Source organism: Onychostruthus taczanowskii, unplaced genomic scaffold (genome assembly GCF_017590055.1).
Source record: "Onychostruthus taczanowskii isolate IOZ18803 unplaced genomic scaffold, ASM1759005v1 scaffold51, whole genome shotgun sequence".
NCBI classification, from domain to species: domain Eukaryota; kingdom Metazoa; phylum Chordata; class Aves; order Passeriformes; family Passeridae; genus Onychostruthus; species Onychostruthus taczanowskii.
The window spans coordinates 3,733,848-3,755,389 of record NW_024502680.1 but is presented as its reverse complement, the minus strand read 5'-3'; the positions used below and the strand labels follow the sequence as shown (position 1 = coordinate 3,755,389).

The window sequence follows — 21,542 nt, the reverse complement described above, 5'->3', positions numbered from 1 at the left end:
GCCTCCCCCTCGCGAAGGGGTCGGCTGGGCACCGAGCCTGGAGGGACGAGCTCCCACAGCACCCTCCCTGCACCCCATCGGCAGCAGGGGGTCCCCGCCATGCCCCTCTCGCTCCTCCGGCTCGCACTGCCGGTGCCGCTATAAATATAGGTCTTTATCTCAGCCGTAAACACGCGGCGGCAACCGAGGCCTGAAACACCCGCCCGGGGAGAGGGGAGCTGGGCTGCCGAGGCGGCCCGCCCGGCTTAGCAGCTCTCTTCACCGCCCCGCAAAGCCTCGCTCAGCAGGGAGAGAACGGAGAAGGTTTTTATTGCAGCCCGCGGCCTCCGGAGCCCCTCGGCATCACTCCTCCAGGCTGAAGATCTCGGCCTCCTTCTCCTTCCAAAAGGCGAAGCTGCGATCGATGTAGCGACAAATCTCGTCCCCCTCCTCCCCGGCCTGTCCCGGCCGCTGGGCCGGGCTGTGCGGAGTCCCGAAGTACCGTGCCTTGATGTCGTCGAAGCCGTCGCGCCAGCCGCGCCGCCCGGCCGCGATCTCGTCGATGACGGCGCGGTGGAAAGCCCGCACTGCCCGCCAGCCGTGCCGGCCCAGCTGCTCAAACACCTCGAAACAGAGCAGGTGGCGGCCTCGGCGCTCCTCGGGGGACAGGTCCTGCTCCAAGATGCGGAAATAGCCCAGCATGAATAGCTCCAGCGACAGGCTCTCGTACTCGGCCGGGCCGCCCCCCGCCGCCGACACGAACTGCTCCGGGGACAGCAGGGTGCGGGCGGGGGGCGGCGGCGGCGGGCGGCGGGAGGCGGCGTCCCGCCAGCCGCTCAGGAGCTTCTGGATGGCCGCTCTCTGCCGGGCCAGGCGGGCCGCGGCCCGGGCCCCGCTGCCCGCTGTCTCCCGAGGGTCCCCGGCGGCGGGCCGTAAGGGCGCGTACGCGGAGCGTCTCCAGTGGCTCAGGAAGAGCATCACGATCCGTTCCTTCCTCAAGCTGCCCCACTCTGGCCCCGCTCCCTTGCCCTGCCGCGGGGAGCCGCCGTCGGAAAACGCCTCCTCGCAGCTGATGCCTGAGTCGCTGGCGGCCTCGGCCTCGCCGCCCCCGGCCGGCGCACTCCCCGCGGCCCCCCAGGCGGGCTCGAAGGCACCGCGCAGGCTGCGGACACAAACTCCGCACTGCCGGATCTCCCGCTGCGCCAGGCTGCCCCCTGGCTCCCGGGGATGCCCGCCGCCGGCGGGGAGAGCGCAGGGGGCGGCGGGGAGAGCGCAGGGGGCGGCGGGCGCGGCCCCGGCAGCGCGGGGACCCTGCACCCCCTCGGCGTTGCCCAGCAGCGCGGCCAGGCTATTGACGGCGCCGGCCAGGCGGCCGCACCAGAGGGGCAGGGGCAGCCCCGGAGCAGGCGGGGGGCTGCGGACGGAGATGCTGAGCAGGGGGGCGGGCAAGAGAGCGCGTAGCTCCCGCACCAGGCGCCGCAGCTCGCCCTGGTACACCTCGCCACGCCGCCGCAGCCGCAGGCTCTCCACTGCCGTCTCCAGCTGATGCAGGTCTGCCTCGGTCAGCAGCTCCCCGAACGGGCCCAGCACGGCTTGGTGGGAGGGCGAGAAGCTCCAGGAGCCTGCATCCTGCGGAGAGAGGCGGTCAGCGACTTGCGACAGCCCGCGCCCCCTCTACTCCCCGTGCCCCTCGTACCTGCCCTCCCGCCGGGTCCTCGTCCGCCAGTCGGGCCCGCAGCCGCCGCACCATCACTTGCCGCTTCCACTCGGGGATGAGCCGGCCCCGCTCATCGTGCGTGGGCACCAGGGATTCCGCATCTACCTCCGCGGGGTCCGGCCTGGGGGGCCCCGCCGGCCCAGGCGCCCCGTCCTGTGCGGACAGAGTCATGGGGGCTCGAAGGGGTACGGCCGCCGAGGGGACGAGCCGGGGGCCGCGGGCCGAGCCAGCGACCTACCGGGTGCGCGAGGAAGGGCGCCGGGATCCTGGCCCGCTGCGAGGGCTTGCGGAGGAGCTTCAGCTCCGCCGGCACCGACCTGCCGGGCTCCATCCCCTGCCGGGCCGGGCGGCTGCTGGGGGCAGAGGCGCGGGCCTCCTCCTGGGGGAGGGCAGCAAGGGGAGGTGGGCCCCAACACCGCCAGGGCCCCCCAGCTGAGGGTGACACATCACCCCGGACCTTAGGGAGAACCCTCCTCGGGGGACAGCCACGGGTGGATCTGGTTCCTTCAGAGGACAGGACGGAGCTGAGGAATCCCTGCTGCCCGCTATCCCCCTTCAGCCAAGGACTGAGCCCGGGGCCCCCTCATGGCCGCCAGCCCTTCTCCAGGCATCTCACGCCTCGAGCCCGTTCTCCTGCTCCCTGGGGTGACAGGCTGGCATTCCTCGGGGATGGGGGTGCCCATTCCCCCAACTCCAGTGCGATCTTACCTGCTGCGGGGGGCTGAGCTGGCTGCTGAAGGGAGCTGGGTCCTGTCGTGCCCTGCTCAGGGAACACCCAGAGGTGGTGTGGCTGCACCCCCGAAGTCCCTGTGTGGGAAGCAGTGAGCAACATGGGGCAGGAGGGGAGGATGGAGTGCTCGGGCAGCCCTGCAGTGCTGGGGCAGGGCACGGAGGCATTGAGCATTGTATTAATATTTGATGGGGCATCGAGTGGCAGCACCAGGGCTCAGTGGGTGGAACTGGCGCCGTTCCTGGAGATAGTGGCTTGGTGACTTGGCTCCAAGCCTTGTCCTCCTCTTGGGGCCAATGGAGAATGGCCGAGGCTGGTCACGGCCCCAGGCCGGGTGCTGGGGACAAAGGAAACATCCTGCTCAGGGCCACTGAGGGCGGGTTCTGGCAGTGGGGGATGTTCAGCAGAGGGTTCTGCTGCACCGCTGCCTGGGCATTGGTTACTGGCATTCAGCCACATTTGTGTTCTTTCCCTCCACCACCATCCATTATATATGGCTAGGATGGACTCGTGGGGCTCACTTACATGTGAGAAATTCAATCGAGGGGCTGGAATAAAATTAAGAAGCAGCAGATCTAAGCCTATAAACACCGATTAGCTGGCGAGGATCCATTACAGAGTCAGCCTCTCAAGCTTCCCTGGCTCCAGTGCAGGCTGACACCCAGCTCTCATAGGGAGGATAACCTTATGCTGCCCAGCAATAGAGCCACAGCATGAGCGCAGGTTATGCTTTGCTTAGGAGGGGGGAATTTCCTGAAAGCCCTTTGGCTTTTTTTTTTTGGTTGTGCCAGGGCTGTCTCCCCCAGCCTGGAGAGCATCTCCCAGGATTTCAGCTCTCCACAGTACAAGGGTGTACAAGAGTATGAGAGGAGGTTCTGCCCTAAACCTCCATCTCTGCCTCTTTTCTCACCCTGTTCCTTAGGAAAGCAGGCACTGGTCCCTTCAGGATCTGCTCAGAGAGTCTTGGGGGACTCCTCTTTCCCTCTCCCTTTCCCTCTCCCTCTCCCTTTCCCTCTCCCTCTCCCTTTCCCTTTCCCGGCTGCATAGCCAGAAGGATGAGCAAAGCAGTGCAGACACAACCAAGGATGGCCTCTCTCCTCCATTTTCAACATCCACATTATTCCCTCTCCACCAGTTCTTCAGCCTTATCCCACCCTCTGCCCAAGTTCCCACTGCTGTATCCTTCCCTGTCCCACAGCTCCCACTCCCCCAGTCCTGCACTAATGAGCAAAGGAGCAGAAGAAACCAGACGAGGCCCTTCTTAGCATCCTGGTTTTCATTTCAGAGGGGCCATGGAGGATCCACATCAAATGGGATCCAGGGGAGGAGGTGCACGTGGTCCCGAGGCCAGCTCTTCTCGCCCGCTCCCTCGGTGGCCACGATGGACCTTCCTGCCCCGGCCCGTTTCCGTCCAGCTCCTCCAACACCCTCTGGACACGCTGCTGGAGCCCGGGGGGGCGCGGCGCCCTGTCCCCATCGGGGAATGAGCAGTGCCGCTGCTGCCGCTGGCGCCACCGCGCCACGAAGGGATGGAGGCGGCGGCGGGGGCGACGCGGGGCCACCGGGGCCTGGTTCTCATGGCCCTGCAGCAGGCGGATGCTCCCGATGGGCCCTTGGCAGGTCGGGCAGGTGGCGGCGGCGTCGGGGGCAGCCTGGGGCTGGATGCAGGCGTGGCAGAACACGTGTCCGCAGGGCTCCACGGCAGCAGCGGGGCTTTGCAGGAAATCCACGCAGATGCGGCAGACCCGCACGACTCGTGGCGCTGGTGCCTCCTCCCTGACCTCGGCCATTGCTGCTCCCGGACTTGACTGCTCTCAGCCGCTGGCAGGACTCGAAGGCTTGGCTTCCACTTGTGGAACTCAGTGGTTCCTCAGTCACTGGGAGCACTCAGAGGTTCCTCAGGCACTGGGAGCACTCAGAGGTTCCTCAGGCACTGGGAGCACTCAGAGGTTCCTCAGGCACTGGGAGCACTCAGAGGTTCCTCAGGCACTGGGAGCACTCAGAGGTTCCTCAGACACTGGTAGCACAGAGGCTCCTCAGATGCTGGCAGCACTCGGAAGCTCCTCAGCTGCTATGGGACAGAACCTGAGTGCTCTGGCACTACCCAACGCTGGTGGTTATAGTTACGCAAGTGGTGTCATAATGATCATGAGTGGTGACATCACAGGGCTCCAAGGGACACACCCAGGAGCTCCCCCATCCACAGATCCTGTGGCACATAACCCACCTGGCAGTGGGCCGCACACCTCAGTGTTTGCCCAGATCCCTTCCAGGCACTCCCTGCCAGTCATACCCACCAGGACCTGCAGAGAACCTGCTCTGCAGAGCTGCTTTCCATGGCGTGTGCTGGGGCTGCACCTCCTCAGCAGGAGCACTCTGCTCGGCCCTTGGTTGAACTTCAGGAGGTTCCATCAGCCCATTTCTCCAGCTTGTTGAGGTCCCTGAGGCTGCAGCATCTTCCGGTGACTCAGCCATTCTATAGAGAACTGGGACTCATTTTCTTGGTTTGGTTTCTAAACTTTATTTTTATATTTCATATCTTTGATATCTCAAAAGCAGTGGAAATATAGGGAATGAGGGGTTGAAGGTTTCATGTCTAACTGATCCTGTGGGGCAGCCAGTGGGAGACTGATGAAATCTGGGAGCCTCCCCAAGGACTGTGTCCTTGCAGAAGCACTGCTGCTGAAATCACAGAGCCATGCTTAGTTAAGAGAATAAAGTAAGAGGGACTGGGAAAAGCTTTCTACTTCTGTTACTAAGGGTGCTCAGGGACCAGATTTCTCCTCACTGCTGGAAAGCCCATGGAGCAGTAAAGGAGGCCAGGAGGAATCAGTCAGTGAACACCCCAGGAAAAGAAGGAATGACCCCACACCCCATACCAGGGCACTGGCTGCAGACCCAGCCCTGCTGGGTGGGCCCCATTCTTTGCCAAAGGCTGTACATGAAGCAGGAGCTCAAAAGTCCCATGAAGATCAGGGAGCAGAAGGGCATTGCTGCTACATTTCTCCTGCAGTGCCCAGCCAAAGAGCTGCAGAAATGGGCTGCTGGGTGCTTAATGCTGCCACCTCCCTATTTCTCCCTGGAGAAGGACTTAGATGGCAGGATTAATAAGACACAGCAATCATTCTGCTATTGAAAATGTGAGTATAAAACCTTTGAAGGGCAGAAAATCTGGCAGAGCTGTAAATCCTGACCCTCAGTTGTAAGGAAATATAGACTATATAACTATTATTAGTTATATAGGCTATATAACTTAGACCAAATTTACAAAGTGCTTATATAACTTAAGTTATAGGATATCAATAGAACCTGATATATTGATATAACCTGATATCTACATAACCTGAATCATAGCTTTTTACACTTATATAACCTGAATTATAACTTTTATACCTAATAACCTGACATAAATAACTTTTTATACAATGTAATGGCTGGTATATTGTTAACTAGTAGCTTAATGCTGAATAGACCAGAAAAAAAAAAAAAAAAAAAAGAAAAAAACCTCGCCAGGTGGATAACTAATGAAAAATAAATAAATAAACAAACACCTGCCCTATAGACATCAGTCTGTGGGGGATTTATTTCCAGCCTGTGGCTGTGTGTGGATCTCTGCATCCCCCGTGGATCCCACAGGCTAGGTATGGATCTCTGCATCCCCCATGGGTCCCACGGGCTGTGGGTGGATCTCTGCATCCCCCGTGGGTACCACGGGCTGTGGGTGGATCTCTGCATCCCCTGTGGATCCCACAGGCTGTGTATGGATCTCTGCATCCCCTGTGGATCCCACAGGCTGTGGGTGGATCTCTGCATCCCCCGTGGATCCCCAGGGGCTGCAGGGGCACAGCTGTCTCACCAGGCTCTCACCATGGCTGCAGAGGAATCTCGGCTCTGGCCCCTGGAGCATCTCCTGCCCCTCCTTCCCCACTGACCTGGGTGTCCTCACGTTGTTTCCCCGACATGTTCTCACCCCCTCCTCTTCTCTAGCTAGAATTAACAGTGCATCCCCCTTTGTTTTGATTTTCTTCTTAAATCTGCTACCACAGAGGCAATTGGCCCAGCCTTGGCCAGCAGCACGTCCATCTCCATACCAAAACTCAGGCTGTGCAAAACCAACACACTGCTGAACTGCAGAAGTAGATCCACAGCACAGGCAGCCACGAGTCCCAAGGGGAGGAGTTGAGTTTGCTTTCTGTCACAACTGAAGTTCAGACTCCAAGGCTTCCTGGTGAAAACAGCCTTCAGCAGTCTTCAGCAGCCTTGGTGGCTTCAGCAGCAGTCTTGGCTCGCTTTCCAGAGCTCAGCATCCTGTACTTGACTGACATAAATCTTCCATGTATTCTGCCCTGATGCCTGTGAAGATTCACCTCCTCAGGGAGATCAGGGTGTTACCAAAGCCATGAAAGTACAGGGACAAGTCTGGCAATTGCTGCTACTGCCACCACGACTGCATGGCCAGAGCCTCCTCCCACCAGGGAAGATCCTGTTTAGAAGCAGCTCGTTTGCTGGTCAGACTTTCAGAGAAGTCTCCTCAGGCTTCTCCCTTCCTGTTCCACCTACACAATGGATGTGAGAAAAGATCACAGAAACCTGCCACCAAATGGAGCAAAATGACTTCTGGACATCAGGACAAGGAGATCTCTGCTTGTAGATGTGGGCAAAAACCATAAGATGTGGGCAAAAAGCACTTGGCGTGGGCTACAAAAGAGAGACAAGTGTGTTCTGGGGGCATTGGGGCAAGGAGGTGGCATCAGTGTGAAGTGCACTTCTGAAGGCCATGAAGGGGTGTCAGAATAAAGAGAAAATACAACACAACAGTGTGTGTGCACAGCAGACAACAAGCAGACAACTCCAAAGTGCTGTCTGGTGAAATGTGTCGTGTTCTACAGGACAACGAAGCTTTGCAGAGGTAGGAACAGCATATTTTACCTGCTCAAGCATCTCCCTGAGGTCAGTTGAATTTATTACTTTGTATTCTCTTCTTCCTGGGTTGCAACTACACACTGCAGATATTCCAGGCTCTTCTCTGAGAGCCATGACAGCTGTTGCCGTTCTGTAATGGCCTGCTGGGCATCCAGAGAGGAAATGATGTGAACATTAGCAGGGTGTTAGAAACAACACGTCAGGGAGAGTGACTGGGCCAGGAATGGTCAGTGCTAAGCCACTTCTTCTCCTCCAAGAGACACCAGGCAAGACGAGGCCGGGGTGGGGGGAATGACAGGACAACAGGCACGGAGAAGCGGGGACAAGAGGCACCGAGCAGGGACACGGGCGGCACTGGACGAGACACCGCGGCTCAACGCGGAGGCACCGGGAGGGGGCTGTCGGTAAGGAAAGGGGTTAAACAGGGAGGTGCCGAGCCCGGCGGAGCTACCGGGGCCTACCGGTACCTCCGAGGCCGCGCCTGGCGGTGCCGGAGCTGAGGCGTCGCCAGGGCCGCGCTCGGGGTTGTTGTAGTAACGGCCGCGATGGCGGCGCGGCCGCCCCTGCCCGACTCGGTGCTGGTGCAGGTCTTGGCGCTGCTGCCGCTGCGGGACCGGCTGCGAGCGGCCAGGTAGGGTCTCCCCGGGCGGGACCGGCCCCCTGCCGCTTCCCCGCCCCGGCGCTGACGGCCGATCGCCTCCCCGCAGGGTGTGCCGGCGGTGGCAGCGGCTGGCGCAGGACCGAGCGGTCTGGACGCATGTGGATTTGAGCCCTCACCGGGTACGGGCCGCCCGTCCGCACCGCGGGCCGGGGGCGGAGAGAGTTCCGCTGTGGGCAGGAGGGATGGGGGAGGCGAGATCACCCCAGTGTGCACAGAGACTGACTGGGGGGGCAGATCACCCCGCTGCAGGCGGACGCTGAGGGAACGGGGGGGAACCGGCCCACGGCGCCAGGGCTGCCCTGCCCCACGGCGTCCCTGGAAGCCGGCCCTTTCACCCGCAGATCACCCGCCGCACGCTGTGGCACCTGGTGCGCCACCGCCTCCCCGACAGCCTGTGCACCCTGCGGATGCGCGGCGTGCCCCGCTCCGGCGGCAAGCAGCGGCTCCTCTCGCCGGCACTGCTGGCTGGCCTTCGGAAGCGCTGCCCCCAGCTCCATCGGCTGTGCCTGACCGAGACTGACCTCCGCCATGTCCCGTACGAGAGCATGCCCGCCTCTGTCACCACGCTGGAGCTGAGCCTCTGCGACATCCCCGATGCCTGGTTCTGCGTCTCCCCTTCGGTGCCGCCACCACAGGTACAACACCTCGCTATCCACAGCATTCCCACCTTTTCTGACCATCATCTTCTTGACATCTCCTCACAGAACCACTTGAAGACGCTGAGCCTTTGCGGCACTTACCGCGTCACTGATATGGGGATCCAAGCAGCAGCTCCACACCTGGAAGCGCTTGAACGCCTGATTCTACGGCACTGCATCATCGGCGATGCCGCCATGGTATTCATCGGGCGCCACATGAAGCGGCTCCGCTACCTGGAAATCAGCAATGCCTACTTCCTGACAAACAGGGGGCTGGTTGCGATTGTGACACTGGAGCACCTGGAGACCCTGTGCCTCGACCTCTATGATTTGGTCTCCCTTGGTACTGTTATCGCTTTGTTGCAAGTGCTGCCTCGCCTGAACCGTCTCAAATTAGGTGGCACTTGCTTTGAAGATGAACTCCTTGGTAAAATTCAGGAGAATTTCCCACATTGCACCATATCTCACAATCTGTGACAGCCTGAAGTTCTATCCTTCCTTAGTACACCTGAAGTGCTGCTTTTTTTTTTTTTTTTTTTTTTTTTTTTAAAAGCTTTTTTTTTTTTTTTTTTGAAAAGCCTGTTTTCCTGTAGCTTTGGGACGGAATTCCCACTGGCCTTAAAATATTATGTTTTTTTCACATAAATATGTTAAAGAGCTTGTCAGGTAAATAAGTTTTTAAACAAGCTTTTGATAGGAAAGCTGAGAAGCACACCCAGCCTTTGGGAACCCCACTGACCAAAAACTGGCTGGGGTGATGATAAGTTTAAGCTCTGTCTTCTCCTCTTTCTCCACTGCTGAGGATTAGACAGCAGCTTAATGAGAGGAGAATTCAAGGAGTGAAGTGAAGCACCCTTCTGCCATGGAAAAAACAGACCTGGCAGCCAAAACCTCACAATTACCAATTCCTTCTCCTTTCCTTCAAATTCAGATCTTCAAGTCACCTGTCAGACTGGTCATGAGGATTCCTGAACACTTGGTCCCAAAAGCCAGACATCCCATTTGCCCCCAGGCATTGCTGGGGCTGCTGTTCCCTCTGGGTTTTGCTGGTAACATCCACATCTTCTCATCACCTTTTATTGTCTGTGTTCACATCCTCTTCCTCCCCCATCCCCCAATATCCTAGCACCAGATAACCACCTTAATGTTATGTTGTTATTCTTAATTTTTATTCAATATTTGAAAGCAAATTTTTTAAAAGCTTAAAAAAAAAAAAAAAACTTGCAAGCTTTTAACTTTCATTTGAATCCTTGTTTTTAGGACTTGTTTTTTTTAACCTGCTTCAGCATCTCTCCTGCCCCTTAGGACAGCCTTCCTTGTGACACGAGTGTCCCACAGGAAACAGAGCAGGACAAATAATGCCTCAGTTGAGCCTTTTCAGTTTTCATCCCAAACACCCTCTGCCCTCCATTCAGCTACAGCACATGCAATAAACCTTTGGGTTTCAGATGGCCCTGGATGGCAGTGACCCTCCATGTATTGAAATCCTCATTGCTGTCACATGGCCTTTGTGCCCTTGCCTCATTTTTGTTCCTAAACCCAGTCTTGGGGTAGCTTCAGGGCAAATATCCAAAGGGAAAGTGTTCCAGCTCTTCTTTGGAAAGCATCCCAAGGCTGCTGACTTAGTAACTACCACTCTGTGTTTATCCCAGACAAGGAGATTAACACTGGTGGAATCAGTCTTATTAAAACCTCCAGCATTCCCTGTTCCAGCACTCTCTGGGATGGGGAGGGACAGCACAACAGGAAAAGGTTAAATCAAAACCAGTAAAAATCCATCAGTCAGTCAAGGAGCAGTGAGAGGCAGCAAGAACCTCAGTGTTCTGATCTTTGCAGCAGGATCTTTGCAATCCTGGTGGCACAACAGAATTTAATATCTCCACAGTCATTCAGTTTTCCATTAACTAACTGCTAAACAGGGAACAGCAATTACAAATTGATATGGTGCAAAGTGGAGTGGTTTAGGTTTGGAAGCAGGAGGGGAACTGTAAATATTGGATTACTATGGGCAAATTAGGGGAATAAACAACTGAAAGGTCTTTAATCAGCAGTTCTGGTTCTGCTCACCCTCCCCACAGACCTGCTTGAAGCTCTTTGGAGGGCCATTCCTGACCTTTATTTCTGATTTCCAAATTCAAGGGGTTTCTACTCAGTTCATTTCATCTTTTGCTGCCTTGAGCGTTTCTTCCCCCAGCCCCACCTTCTCAGTGTCCATATACACATCATTACATCAAAGCCCAAATGTTTTTAAAAATACATAATAAATGTCCAACAGAGACAGCTAAACCTTCAGCAAAGCCAGGACACGAACCTGCTCATAGCATCCTGAGAGGAGCAGCAGTTCACAGCCCTCAAGGTGAAAACTCAGAGAAACCATAAAATTTAGGGTTATCAATCACTGCAGCAAGTGACCAAGCTGCTCCTTTGCCTCTTCACACACATGTACCACGATTTCATGCATGTATATATTTAATATTCATACCCAGGTGTTTTATCAGATCCAAATCCATTTTGTTTTCTCAGCCAAGTGCTTGTGCCTTCTGTTTGGCTCGTGACTCTGAGAGCCTGAAGGATGCCGATGGTGCACAGAGCTGAGGAGGAAAGTGCTGACAGCAGGGTGTGTGGGTGCAGCTCCATGGCCAGCGACAGCTTTCTCAACTGGCACTTTTGTCAGCTACACTTTTGCCCATGGTTTTCAAGTTTGTAGCCAGACTCCATGAGAGAAAAAAATTATTAGCACAGAGGAGTTAGTTTTGAGTATGGTGCAAATAGGGGTTTGTTCTTGGAAGGGAAAAGTCAGTGAAATCTTTCTGTCCTGACTCAGTTTGAGAGCAGTGACATTTTGAATTTGGATCTGCATTTTGGGCGGTTTAGAGCTAGAAAAGGCGAATTTCCTTCTTTTGCAAGTACACACCGCCATCGTGTGGCGTGCTCTGTGAGCGCTGACAGCGGCCAGGTAACTCACGCCCTTTCTGTCCCGGCACTGCTCGTGTGGGAGCAGCTGGTGTAGGGGTTCCGTTGGGGATCCTGAATCTTCGAGGCTGAAGGAATGTCATCCTGCATATCGCTGGGAAGGAATCGTCTCACTGCTGGCTGGGCAGTTTATAGGCTGCAAAAGAAAAGCAAATTCCAGCATGGCCTTTCTCCTCTAGAACCTTTTCCAGGGTATGAACTGCTGAACATTCTTAGTTTTGTAACTGGACTCTGTGAGATTGCAAGGGGAAAGGGAAGGCCAGTGCTTACTTTTTGGTTTAGGACCCACAGTTTTGAAGCTGGGTTTTGGAGAGTGAAAGAATGTGATGGTACATGAGGCTGAGCAGGAAAATTCATGACTCCAGAGTCGCTTTTCACAGGATGTAAGTTAAATGTTGAGACAGCAACAGCTTGCTGAACCAATGCTGGTCTGCAGCTGCCCCTTGCCTCTTGTAAGCCATGCCAAACACAGTGGTGCAGTATTGTACTTTTCTTCTCAGCTTTCTACCACAATATTTGCTGAATCTCCGAGTCTAAAGCTAAACGGAATTGTTTCAACACAGGTCTCGAATGGGACCCGTGCCAGCACAGACAGTGTTCACTGACCTTCTCCCTTACTGCAATCTCCGAGTCTAAAGCTAAACGGAATTGTTTCAACACAGGTCTCGAATGGGACCCGTGCCAGCACAGTGTTCACTGACCTTCTCCTTTACTGGTGATAACCACAATTTGGAAGGCAATTGTGGCAGTCACTCTCCTCTTGCAGCCTTTAAACCACGGTGCTCTGCAGGTTAATTCTCAGCCTTATGTAGCATCACACGCCTGCAGTCTGAAATGTCAGTTTACTGTGGTGCACAACAGTGTATCTGCACAGAAGCACTCCAGCTCATTGCACTTGTGGAGGTGCAAAACGGGCTCCTGGATGGGAATTGATTTCCACAGGAAGGAAAGCACACAGGCCCAGTACTTTAGGTGCAGGTCAGAGGTGGCCCAGGGGAGGAAAGGTCCAGGCAGACCCATCTGGTGCCTGGCTGTGAAGGAAGGAAAGCCTGGCACCCCAGTGTCTGTGGGGCAGCTGAGAGGCCATCCCCAGGAAGCAAAGGCCAGAGAGTCCTGTCAGTGTGGCAGCTTTTGTCTGGGAGTAATCCTCGGATGTTCAGTTTTGGGAGGCGGAATCCCAATTTCAGGCCCGCAGGCCTGGCTGCAGAGGACTGCTCCGGTGCCCCGGTGTCTGAGGGGCATTCCCATGGCCCGGCCTGTGACCACCCCGGGAGGCTGAGCCTGCCCCTCTTCACCCTTGGCCCTGCCCATCAATCACTCTGCATGGACGGCTCCCCATCTCTACTATTCTTAGTACCGCCTGTCAATCAATCTCCTGGGCTGATCCCGCCTGTCAATCACCGACAGGCTTATAGCCCTTCACAGCCCACACAGCCCTCAGGGACCCCGCAGCCCTAGACAGCTCACTTAGCCCTTACAGCGCAGAGCCCTCGCAGTCTCCAGAGCCTTCCCAGCCCTCACAGCCCTCAAAGATCCCCTTGCCCCCATCGCCCTCTCAGCTCTCACAGCCCCCATAGCCCTCACGACCCCCGCGCACGCGCCCTACGCCTCACGGTCCCCAGCGCATGCGCACCGCTCTCCCCGGCCTGCGGCCGCGTGTTCTGCCGTGCCCCGGATGTGGCCCCTGCCTGGGAAAATGGCGGCGCCGGGGTGGGCGGTGGGAGCGTTGTAGCGCCCGGTGCCATCCCCGCCATGGCGGACCTGGGCCGGCAGCTGCACGAGTACCTCGCGCAGTCCAAGGCTGCTGCCGCCACCGGTCCCAGCGCGGTCCCCGCACCGCCGGCGGCCGGCGGCTCGCAGGAGGAGGCGGGGGACGGCGGCGGGCTGCGGGCCTGGCTGGGGGCGCTGAACCCGTTCCCGCCGGGCAGTCCCCCGGGCGCCACGGTGTGGCCTTGGACGGGAGAGGAGGACCCGTGGCTGGCGGGGCTGTCGCGCTGGCAGCGGCTGGCGGGCAGCGGGCTGTGCGTGCTTCTGGCCGCGCTGTGCTTCGGGCTGGCGGGGCTGTGCGTGCCGCTGCTGCTGCTGCGCGCCCGCAAGTTCGCGCTGCTCTGGTCGCTCGGCTCGCTGTGCGCGCTGGGCGCCGCCGCGCTGCTGCGCGGGCCCGCCCGGCTGCTGCGGGAGCCCGGCCGCGGGGCGCTGCTGTACCTCGGGGCGCTCTTCGGGACGCTGTACGCCGCGCTGGCGCTGCGCAGCACCGCGCTGACGGCGCTGGGCGCCGCCGCGCAGCTCGGCATCGCCGCCGCCGCGCTCCTGGCCGCGCTGCCCGGCGGTGCCGCCGGCCTGCGCCGCCTCGCCGGGCTGCTCCGCGCCGCGGTGTGCGGCCGAGGCAAGGCACTGCCTCTGTGAGCCCGGCGCGCCGGGGAGCAGCGGCCGCGTCCCCGCGGGAGTCCCTCGCGCACCGACCGAGAGCCTCGCGCTGTCGCCAGCCGACTCCCAGACCGGGGACGCCGCTTCTCTTCGCCTCCTCCGCGTCCCGGCACGTTTTCCTCGCCAGCGCTCGAGCAGCAGCGGCGGGGCTGGCAGCCCGGAGCGGCCCCGGTGACTCGGAGCTGCGGGTGCCGTGTGCGGTGCCAGCCTGCCGAGCCGCCCCCGAGCTCGTTATTTGCCTTACCGCGCTGTCAGCTCCCTAGGCACGGCTTGGCATCGCTCCACCTCTGGGTGGGGAGCTGGCAGCGTCCCGCTCGTGCCTCCAGCCGGGACCATGTGGCTGTGCAGCGGCTGCTGCGGACCGCGGATCCCTGCGGCGACATTGTGGACTTGCCCGGTACTGAGGAGCGGCTGAGGTGCGCAAGGCTGACGGATGCCGAACCACGAAGATGATTTAGCAAAATGCGATCGAGGCTAGGGGAGAACATTGAAAAATTAACTGGTGTTACCTCATTTTGTGCTGACCCCTACACTATGAACACATACTGTTTTTGCTGTCACCTCAGACCAGTGGTGAATACGAAGACTCTGGCCAATGAACTGCATTTCTCTCTATAAAGCAGCTTTAAAATAACCATCCAGTAAGTGAAACAAACTTTCCTGGGGCTGTGGGTCACAAGCACTGCCCATAATCGTAAGGGGAGGGGGTGTTCCTGCATGATGATGAGAGGATGCGAAGTGCTGATGTTGGTTAAGAGCACTGGCGTTTGCAGGTGCTGCTGTAAGGGACCAAACTGGGCTTTAAAACGGGAGCTTCAACCCTTACAACTTTACTTTTGTGTATAGGTACTGCTCTCTGAACTTGGGCAGGATTTGCTTACTTGTCCCAGCCTGACCTTCAAAAATAATTTGCCAGTAACTGGAGCTCTGCTTCAGTGCAGAAACTGAGCTGCCTCAGGAGGGTGCTGAATTCAGGCTGACAGAGCTGGGTGCTCCAGTTTGGGCTGGGTACTGGACCGTGCAAGGAAATGGGACAATGGGGCCTCACCTGCACAGAGCCCCCAGTGAGTTCTCACTGAGCATTTGTGCCTCGTGGACAGAATGAAGCCACTGCAATACTTATCTGCTATCACTATTTAGTTTTAACAGATTTACCAAATCCTTTTCTGAATTAAACTGAAATTGTTAAAGGGCGTGCTTAAGTGTACATAGATTGCTTTAATAAAACTATTTGTGTCCAGTTGTCAGTATAGACATTTCACTAATGGTCACTTCTTTCCATTAAGAATGTAGATCAGAACTATGAGAATAGCATTAAATTAGCTCTCTTGTTTTTACAATTTCTAAGTTACAGTATATAAAATTAATTTTATTCCTAACAGCAGTGTAAAATTAACTACTGAACGAACAGGTAGAGCGTAGGAGTCTGTGTGCAGCACTGGTAAAATAACATGACCTGAGGAATACACAAGTATTCCCATTAAATAACTGTTCCAATTTCCCAGTAACAGTGGGTCTTGGTATCACAGACTGGGAAGCTACTTGCGTCTCCTCCTATGCTGTTACCTTCCAAGATTTTGTAGAAACTGTATCTAATTATCAAATTTTCTTAGGACTTTTTGAGCATATGATTGTGAAATACTTCAAAACTCCATTTAAAAAGCTGGCCCTTGAAGAGTATTATTTAACATTAAATACCATAATTGTTTAAGGAATTAACCAATCATCAGAGGAAATATAAGTTGTCTAGATAAAACTGGGTTTTCTCTTGTTAGGTACACTTGTTTTGGTAGAGGACTGTGGTTTAATTAAAGCTTACAGCTCATCCTCTAAATAGTCTTAGACCTCTTTTAGCCCCTTAAACATATATTAGGCTTGCTAAATAAAAAATAAAAAAAAAGAGGGCAAGCTTTCCTCTTTGCCAATGATGAACTCGTTAGTATTTCTCATGAAAACTTCAGGACAAATCCCAGCTCCCAGACATACACCCAAAGTGCCCAAAGTCCTTCCGATAGAGCTAAAAAGCATTTTTTCTCAATGGGCAAACTGTGTCATATCAGATGCATCTCAGCTGTTTCTAGTTAATTCCTTTTAGACCGTTCTGTCTCTCCTGACCCCCATGACAAGGATTTTATAGGCTAATGGTCAGTTACAATTTTCAAATATGATTTGATACACCACAAATTAAAAACCAAGTAAAAAGTGACTGACTGAACCAAGAGAACAGCAGCTGAGCGTCTGTGCTTTGATGTCTTTAAGGAAGATGGGACATCAGGACTTGAGCCAGTCTTTGGTAAACCTGCCTGTGAGAAGATGCAACAGCTCTGTGTGTTACTGGGATGCAGAAGCCTCTAGAACTGAGTCTCATCCTGATTATAGCCTGAAATTCAAGGCAGGAGAGAGGGAAGCCTGGTAGTGGTTTCTTATTATGCTCTACTTTCAATACAGGACCTTCCTGACGGGTACCTGTAGAATAAGTACTTACGTGATAACATTTTCACTGAGGCTTTAGGTGTTAAAGGAGCCTTCTGATAACATGGTGACTGGAGATAATTAATAGGAATGATTTATGGGGAAAACAAGCTCATGGTTGGTAAGCAGCTTTATTATGAAATGTGGGAAATGGGAATAACCCCTCCTCCTCATTTCCCTCCTTTAGTAAAACCAGGTAACAATATCCTAAAGAAAAAGACACTTAAAAAAAACTTATTCTGCAAGTGATGAATTGCACCTCAGCAATTAATGCACCAGACTCTGCTACACCCATAGCTTTGAACAATGTGTCACACAGCTGCTGTAAAACATACCAATCAAGCTGCTAAACTTTCTCAATTTCTACAAACAGGTCCTGTTCTGAACAAAAATCCGTGGCTTGCCTAGGTGAAGGGTAGAATGCCAGTCTTTGCTGTGATGTCTGTGTTAGGATCCACGTTATGTAACTCACACTATGTCTTTGACAACTTGTTCTAAACACTATTCCACTCTTTTCTGTTTCAGGATGGCAGACTAGCAAGCAGTGGTGATTGCCTGCATTTTGGAATTTTGACCTCAGCACCACTGTAATCTGTAGACAGCTGTGGCTAAAGGTGAAAATGAAACTTCTGTGTACATGATAAACCAAAACCCTAGGAATCAGCTCTCAGTATTTTAAATGGCTGAGATTTCTGGAGGTAGTACTGTTGCTCCATCTGAAACACAAGTTTGCCTAAATACAGCCCTCTGTAGGAATAGGTGAGTAAAGAATCACACGCTGTTGATTTTTTTGTTAATTTTTGCGCAAATTACATTCTGTATTCATACAAAACCAATGTAACTCTTTGACAAACTGTACATATAGAAACAAGTTTCTGTCTGGAGGTGAACTGAAATCTGTGGAGATGCCCCATGTTCCACAACACTTAAAAGAAATTCCAGCTCTTGACAAAACAAGAAAGTGAGGGGAACGGGAGTGGAAAGAACAAAACAAAGGTAGCTACAATATTGCAGCCAGAGGCAAAGGACTGATTCAGGAAAAGAAAGACCCTTGTTAGGAACTAATGCACATTCAGTATCCCAGTTAAGAATCCAGGTTCGTGGCATTGCAGGTGAGTCCAGAGTAGCAGTCTATTTAAATATTGTCCCAAAAGGACTGGGCATGACCCAGTCAAAGCCTCTTCTATCGGCCTCGTCCACCCCGAGATCCTCCTCTCCGGGACTGGCCAGAGTTCATGTTATTTCCTCTTCCCCAATTGCTGCTGCTCCTTCCTCCTCGAGAAGGGTTATTGCCTGCCCCAGGGCCTCCACCAAAAGCTTCCTCCCTGTGGAATCCATCGTGGTGGTCTCCATCTAGAGAACTGGACCTCCCAGATTTTGGCGCTCTCTGCGAAGGTCCTGAATTTCCTCGTCCTGCAAAGGAAGCACAACCAGTTACTGGTGTAAGTTTGAGCTGAGTCTCTTCTCAGACATGCCAGATACTGAGCTGCTTCTACTGTGGTGTCATCATTCACAAACCAGCTGTAGCTGAAACCTGCAATTTTATGCCTCCTCCCTCAGTACAATTTTGTTATACAGAGTAAGTGTCTCCATTACAGCTAAGAAAACAGACAACAATCAAGCAATTCATTGGGAATTAAAGCTTACATTTGATACTGTCAACAGGCACTGAAATGAAGTCAGAATAGTGATAGCTTTTCCTTCAAACTGCCAGTTCCTGTGCTTCAGCACTGGGGTTCTCTCTGTTTTTATTGCAAAACACTTTTTATAAATCCTAAACAGAGACATAGCAGTGTTGATAATTGAGACAGTTGAGGCTGATGGTGAAGATCATGAGTAACATTACTGTTTTGTTCCAATTTTTTGCTAAAAAGAATGGAAAAATGCTTTATTTTACTACTAACCTGGAACAAAAAGTACTCAAGCTCTTACTGCCAGGAACAGAATTTTCTAATTCTCACAGAATAGAATTTTCTAATTCTCACATACCTTTTTGGTTTTGATATGTTTGATATGAACAACAAAAACCCCCAACCCAATTAATTAGCCTAAAATAAGTAGTAGTATTTTGAGAAAACAAAATCAGTGATAAACTTGTTTTAAGGACACCTACTACAGCTAAATTCAGGTATTTTTGCTGCACTTCAGCAAGAGTGATTTTTGTTGAGTGTGGATGATTCCATGTAAAACAGTCACCAAACTGTTTCACAGAAACATCAATGAAGTTTTAATCTTCAAAGAACTTTACAAATACAACTGAAAGTGATATAGCCCACATATGAAGAAGTATTGTTCATGGTTTATCAGGCTTTCTGCCATCATTCTAAATTATGAGTGAATTACCACACTTGTGCCTGGACAACAATTGTTTTGAGTTTAACAAAGAATCTGATAGAGTTATCACAATCATTACTGAAGCTGGAAAAGGAATCCTTAGAGATTTGATAGATGCTGGCTAAACTGAGAACTACAGCATGTAGATATGGAAGGAAAAATACTGGTAGAGAAGTTTATCAGCAGAGTTTCATTCAAAACATCTGTGAAGGAATGATAAAACCTGGGAACAAAGTCCATGCAGAGGAGGAGTGATAAGCAGTTAAAACTGAATGAGCTTGGGGACAGTGGTGAGAGAAGTGGGCTGGGATTCAGTGTTCAGTGGCATCAGAGACAAAGCTGTGCAGTCTAACAGCACCAAATTGAGCTGCAGGCTGCCAGCTCAGCATCTGGAAGCACATGAGAAGGATGTTTGTCACTGATCACTACCTGACAGTCAATATGAGGACACTAAAGAAAGACAGTATTTACACAAGAGAACAGAAGTCCTGAGATGTGTAAGAAATAGGAACAAGAACTGCTGTGATGCTAATAGCACTGACTCCAAAAGAATATGTTCTGTGGGTTACAGCAGCATGGGACCACTTAGAGGGAACTACAACACCAGGAACTGTTAGGAAGGAATGGAGAAAGTGGAATAAATACAAGGGAACTGTAGAAATCCATGGTTACACCACATCTTAAATAGTGTGTGCAATTCCTAGTTACCTCATTTAATTTAGAAAATGATAATTTAAAACTCAAAATACCACATACAGAGTAACAAGGATAGTGAAAGAGACAACAATTTCTAGAAAGAATAAAGAAATCAGAGCTCTGACTTGGAGAAGAGCTGGTTCAGGCTGGAAGTGGTGCAGTTCAGTGCAATCAGAGGTGGCATTCAGTAATAACAGGAACCAACATTCAACTTAATTACAACACAAGACATCAAATTAAATTAGTGAATGATAAGCATAGATCAAGGGAAAAATATTTTCCCTCTTTTTTTTTTAAAGCATAGTCTACTTCAGTTAAGTTTTAGAGGTCTGTCCATGGATGTTGTCAGATCAAAAGTTTATATGATTCTTAAAGCAGTTAGAGAAGTACACAAAAGGTAACTAGAAAGCCATTAAATGTAAAAACAATGTTTTAGTAAGTCAGATCTTCAGAGGTCTAGAGAGCACTTCAGGGACATACCACTCCAGGCTCAGTGTTCTTATATTTGAGTTAAAGAATAACATCACAAGCATTAATATTAATAAACAACTATTCTGAAAATGAGGGGAAAATGCTCTTAATGAGTTCTCCAGCTGAGTAACAGGGAACAAAAAAACAATTACTTTTGAAGAGGGCAATAAAGAAGGGGGTTCTGTGATGCTGGAGACAAGATGTGGATTTGATGTTTGAAAATCCCTCTGTTCTTATGTTCCTGCAAGACTGGTCTCTAACTTCCCAGCTAGTAAAATCAGGTATTTACCAGCTCAGCTTTATCCCCTCTGAACAGAGAACTTCTGGATACACTCAGTACTGAAAATACATGCCAGTGTTACTTAAGGGTTCTAATCAAAGGGGCTTTTTACCTTTGCCCCTCTCCTCTGGAGGTCCACCTGGAGCATCCATGTCCCTGTGGTCAGAGGTTCCTGGTCCATCGTGCCAGGGACGTTTCCGTGGTGGCAGTGAGGCCATGTCCATGCCCTGGAGTGAAGAGGAACGTTCTCTGTTGGCTGGAGAGTGCCCATCATGAGGAGGGTGATCTGGACGAGGACCTGTGCACGAAAACACAGGATAAGTAATGTTCATTGGGTCATTATTCTTCATTTTTGAAGGCAGCCACATAAATTTACAAACTGCCCACACTGTTTGGCACACAGTTTGAAGTCAAAATTATGTAAAGTTTCTCCTCTGTCCCATTTTTTAGTAAAAAAAGCTAAAGGTAAAACAGATTCTAAAGATGATAGGAAAGAAAAGTGTGGCAGATGTAAAGTGTTCTTTCCAGTATAAAATACTTCAATATATTTTAGAGACAATCACACCTTCATTTATTCATGTGCCATTTATGCTTTGTTTTCCATGACATTCTACAGCTCTGTCTTGCCCCATATAGGGTTGCCTTTAGTAACACAACTGCAAATATAAGCTGTCAGACATTGCAGCTGAAAAGACACCAACACAGAGAAAGATTACTGTTGGTATTAATAAAGATATTAAAAAAACCCATGATGTGATTCAGTCATCCAGAGGTGACAAGTGCCCAGGCAGTTCTGGACTATACAGGAGCACAACTGAAAATCAAGGCTTTGAGGCCACAATCACTTTCATTCAATAAGACAGCTGTATGTAGAGACAGTTAAATTCTGTATAGTTCTTTCTTCCTAAATTTAAAAGACCAAAGAACTGCATTTGGCTTTTCTCATGGTAAACTACTGGTAACAAACATGTGAGGTGCAGGAAAAAGGCAGGATTTTAAAAATATTTTTTTAAAGTTATTATATTGTAGAAGTCTACAAACCTCACCCAATTTTTTACCTGGTTCTCTGTTTCCATCCCAGGATTCTGGTTTCCTCCCTCCTTCAAAGCGTGGGAACTCATCTGGAGTAGGAAGCAAACCCTTCCGAGCTCCTGAGCAGTAAGAGAAGCAGGGGACAGGAGTGAGAAGAGACATTGTATTCATGGAAATAATGTCACCTGCCCAAGAAGTGCCTTTCCCTC

At 52.3% G+C, this 21,542-nt stretch overlaps 4 protein-coding genes across 8 annotated transcripts in view; 2 read left to right on the top strand and 2 right to left on the bottom strand.

Moving 5' to 3' along the window:
* Nucleotides 1-6: 6 nt before the first annotated feature.
* ESPNL (espin like) lies at nt 7-3,885 on the bottom strand. Its single transcript, XM_041416313.1, has 2 exons — nt 1,643-3,885; nt 7-1,608 (listed from the first exon to the last, which is right to left on the bottom strand). The coding sequence occupies exons 1-2, from the start codon at nt 1,865-1,867 to the stop codon at nt 343-345; spliced, it is 1,491 nt and encodes a 496-aa protein (XP_041272247.1). The 5' UTR covers nt 1,868-3,885; the 3' UTR covers nt 7-342.
* Nucleotides 3,886-7,573: 3,688 nt separating this feature from the next.
* Nucleotides 7,574-9,156, top strand: FBXL12 (F-box and leucine rich repeat protein 12). Of its 2 annotated transcripts, none has more exons than XM_041416318.1 (3): nt 7,574-7,753; nt 8,057-8,129; nt 8,352-9,156. In XM_041416318.1, exons 1-3 carry the CDS (start codon nt 7,641-7,643, stop codon nt 9,123-9,125), a joined length of 960 nt encoding a protein of 319 aa, XP_041272252.1. In that variant the 5' UTR covers nt 7,574-7,640; the 3' UTR covers nt 9,126-9,156. The 2 variants fall into 2 exon arrangements, with proteins under 2 accessions (XP_041272252.1, XP_041272253.1); XM_041416319.1 differs by having other exon boundaries at nt 7,612-7,980.
* Nucleotides 9,157-13,263: 4,107 nt separating this feature from the next.
* On the top strand, nt 13,264-21,486 carry SFT2D3 (SFT2 domain containing 3). 2 transcript variants are annotated; one of them, XM_041416333.1, is made up of 3 exons: nt 13,264-14,689; nt 17,046-17,279; nt 21,383-21,486. In XM_041416333.1, exon 1 carries the CDS (start codon nt 13,374-13,376, stop codon nt 14,025-14,027), a length of 654 nt encoding a protein of 217 aa, XP_041272267.1. In that variant the 5' UTR covers nt 13,264-13,373; the 3' UTR covers nt 14,028-14,689; nt 17,046-17,279; nt 21,383-21,486. The 2 variants fall into 2 exon arrangements, with proteins under 2 accessions (XP_041272267.1, XP_041272266.1); XM_041416332.1 differs by lacking the exon at nt 21,383-21,486 and adding an exon at nt 20,435-20,569.
* The window catches only part of WDR33 (WD repeat domain 33), a 69,022-nt gene continuing 64,797 nt past the window's right edge, over nt 17,318-21,542 (bottom strand). For all 3 annotated transcript variants that reach the window (XM_041416323.1, XM_041416324.1, XM_041416325.1), the window contains 3 exons: nt 21,360-21,452; nt 20,414-20,599; nt 17,318-17,933 (listed from right to left, as the gene is read on the bottom strand). In XM_041416323.1, coding sequence (XP_041272257.1) covers nt 17,704-17,933; nt 20,414-20,599; nt 21,360-21,452 — 509 coding nt within the window. In that variant the 3' untranslated portion in view covers nt 17,318-17,703. The remainder of the gene's footprint in view (nt 17,934-20,413; nt 20,600-21,359; nt 21,453-21,542) is intronic.

Coding starts and splice junctions, on each gene's coding strand:
- ESPNL (XM_041416313.1), bottom strand. CDS start 1,867: ATGACTCTGTCCGCACAGGACGGGGCGCCTGGGCCGGCGGGGCCCCCC. Junction 1,609..1,642: donor GGGGAGTAGAGGGGGCGCGG/GCTGTCGCAAGT, acceptor CTCTCTCCGCAG/GATGCAGGCTCCTGGAGCTT.
- FBXL12 (XM_041416318.1), top strand. CDS start 7,641: ATGACAGGACAACAGGCACGGAGAAGCGGGGACAAGAGGCACCGAGCA. Junction 7,754..8,056: donor GCACCGGGAGGGGGCTGTCG/GTAAGGAAAGGG, acceptor GCCTCCCCGCAG/GGTGTGCCGGCGGTGGCAGC. Junction 8,130..8,351: donor TGGATTTGAGCCCTCACCGG/GTACGGGCCGCC, acceptor TTTCACCCGCAG/ATCACCCGCCGCACGCTGTG.
- SFT2D3 (XM_041416333.1), top strand. CDS start 13,374: ATGGCGGACCTGGGCCGGCAGCTGCACGAGTACCTCGCGCAGTCCAAG.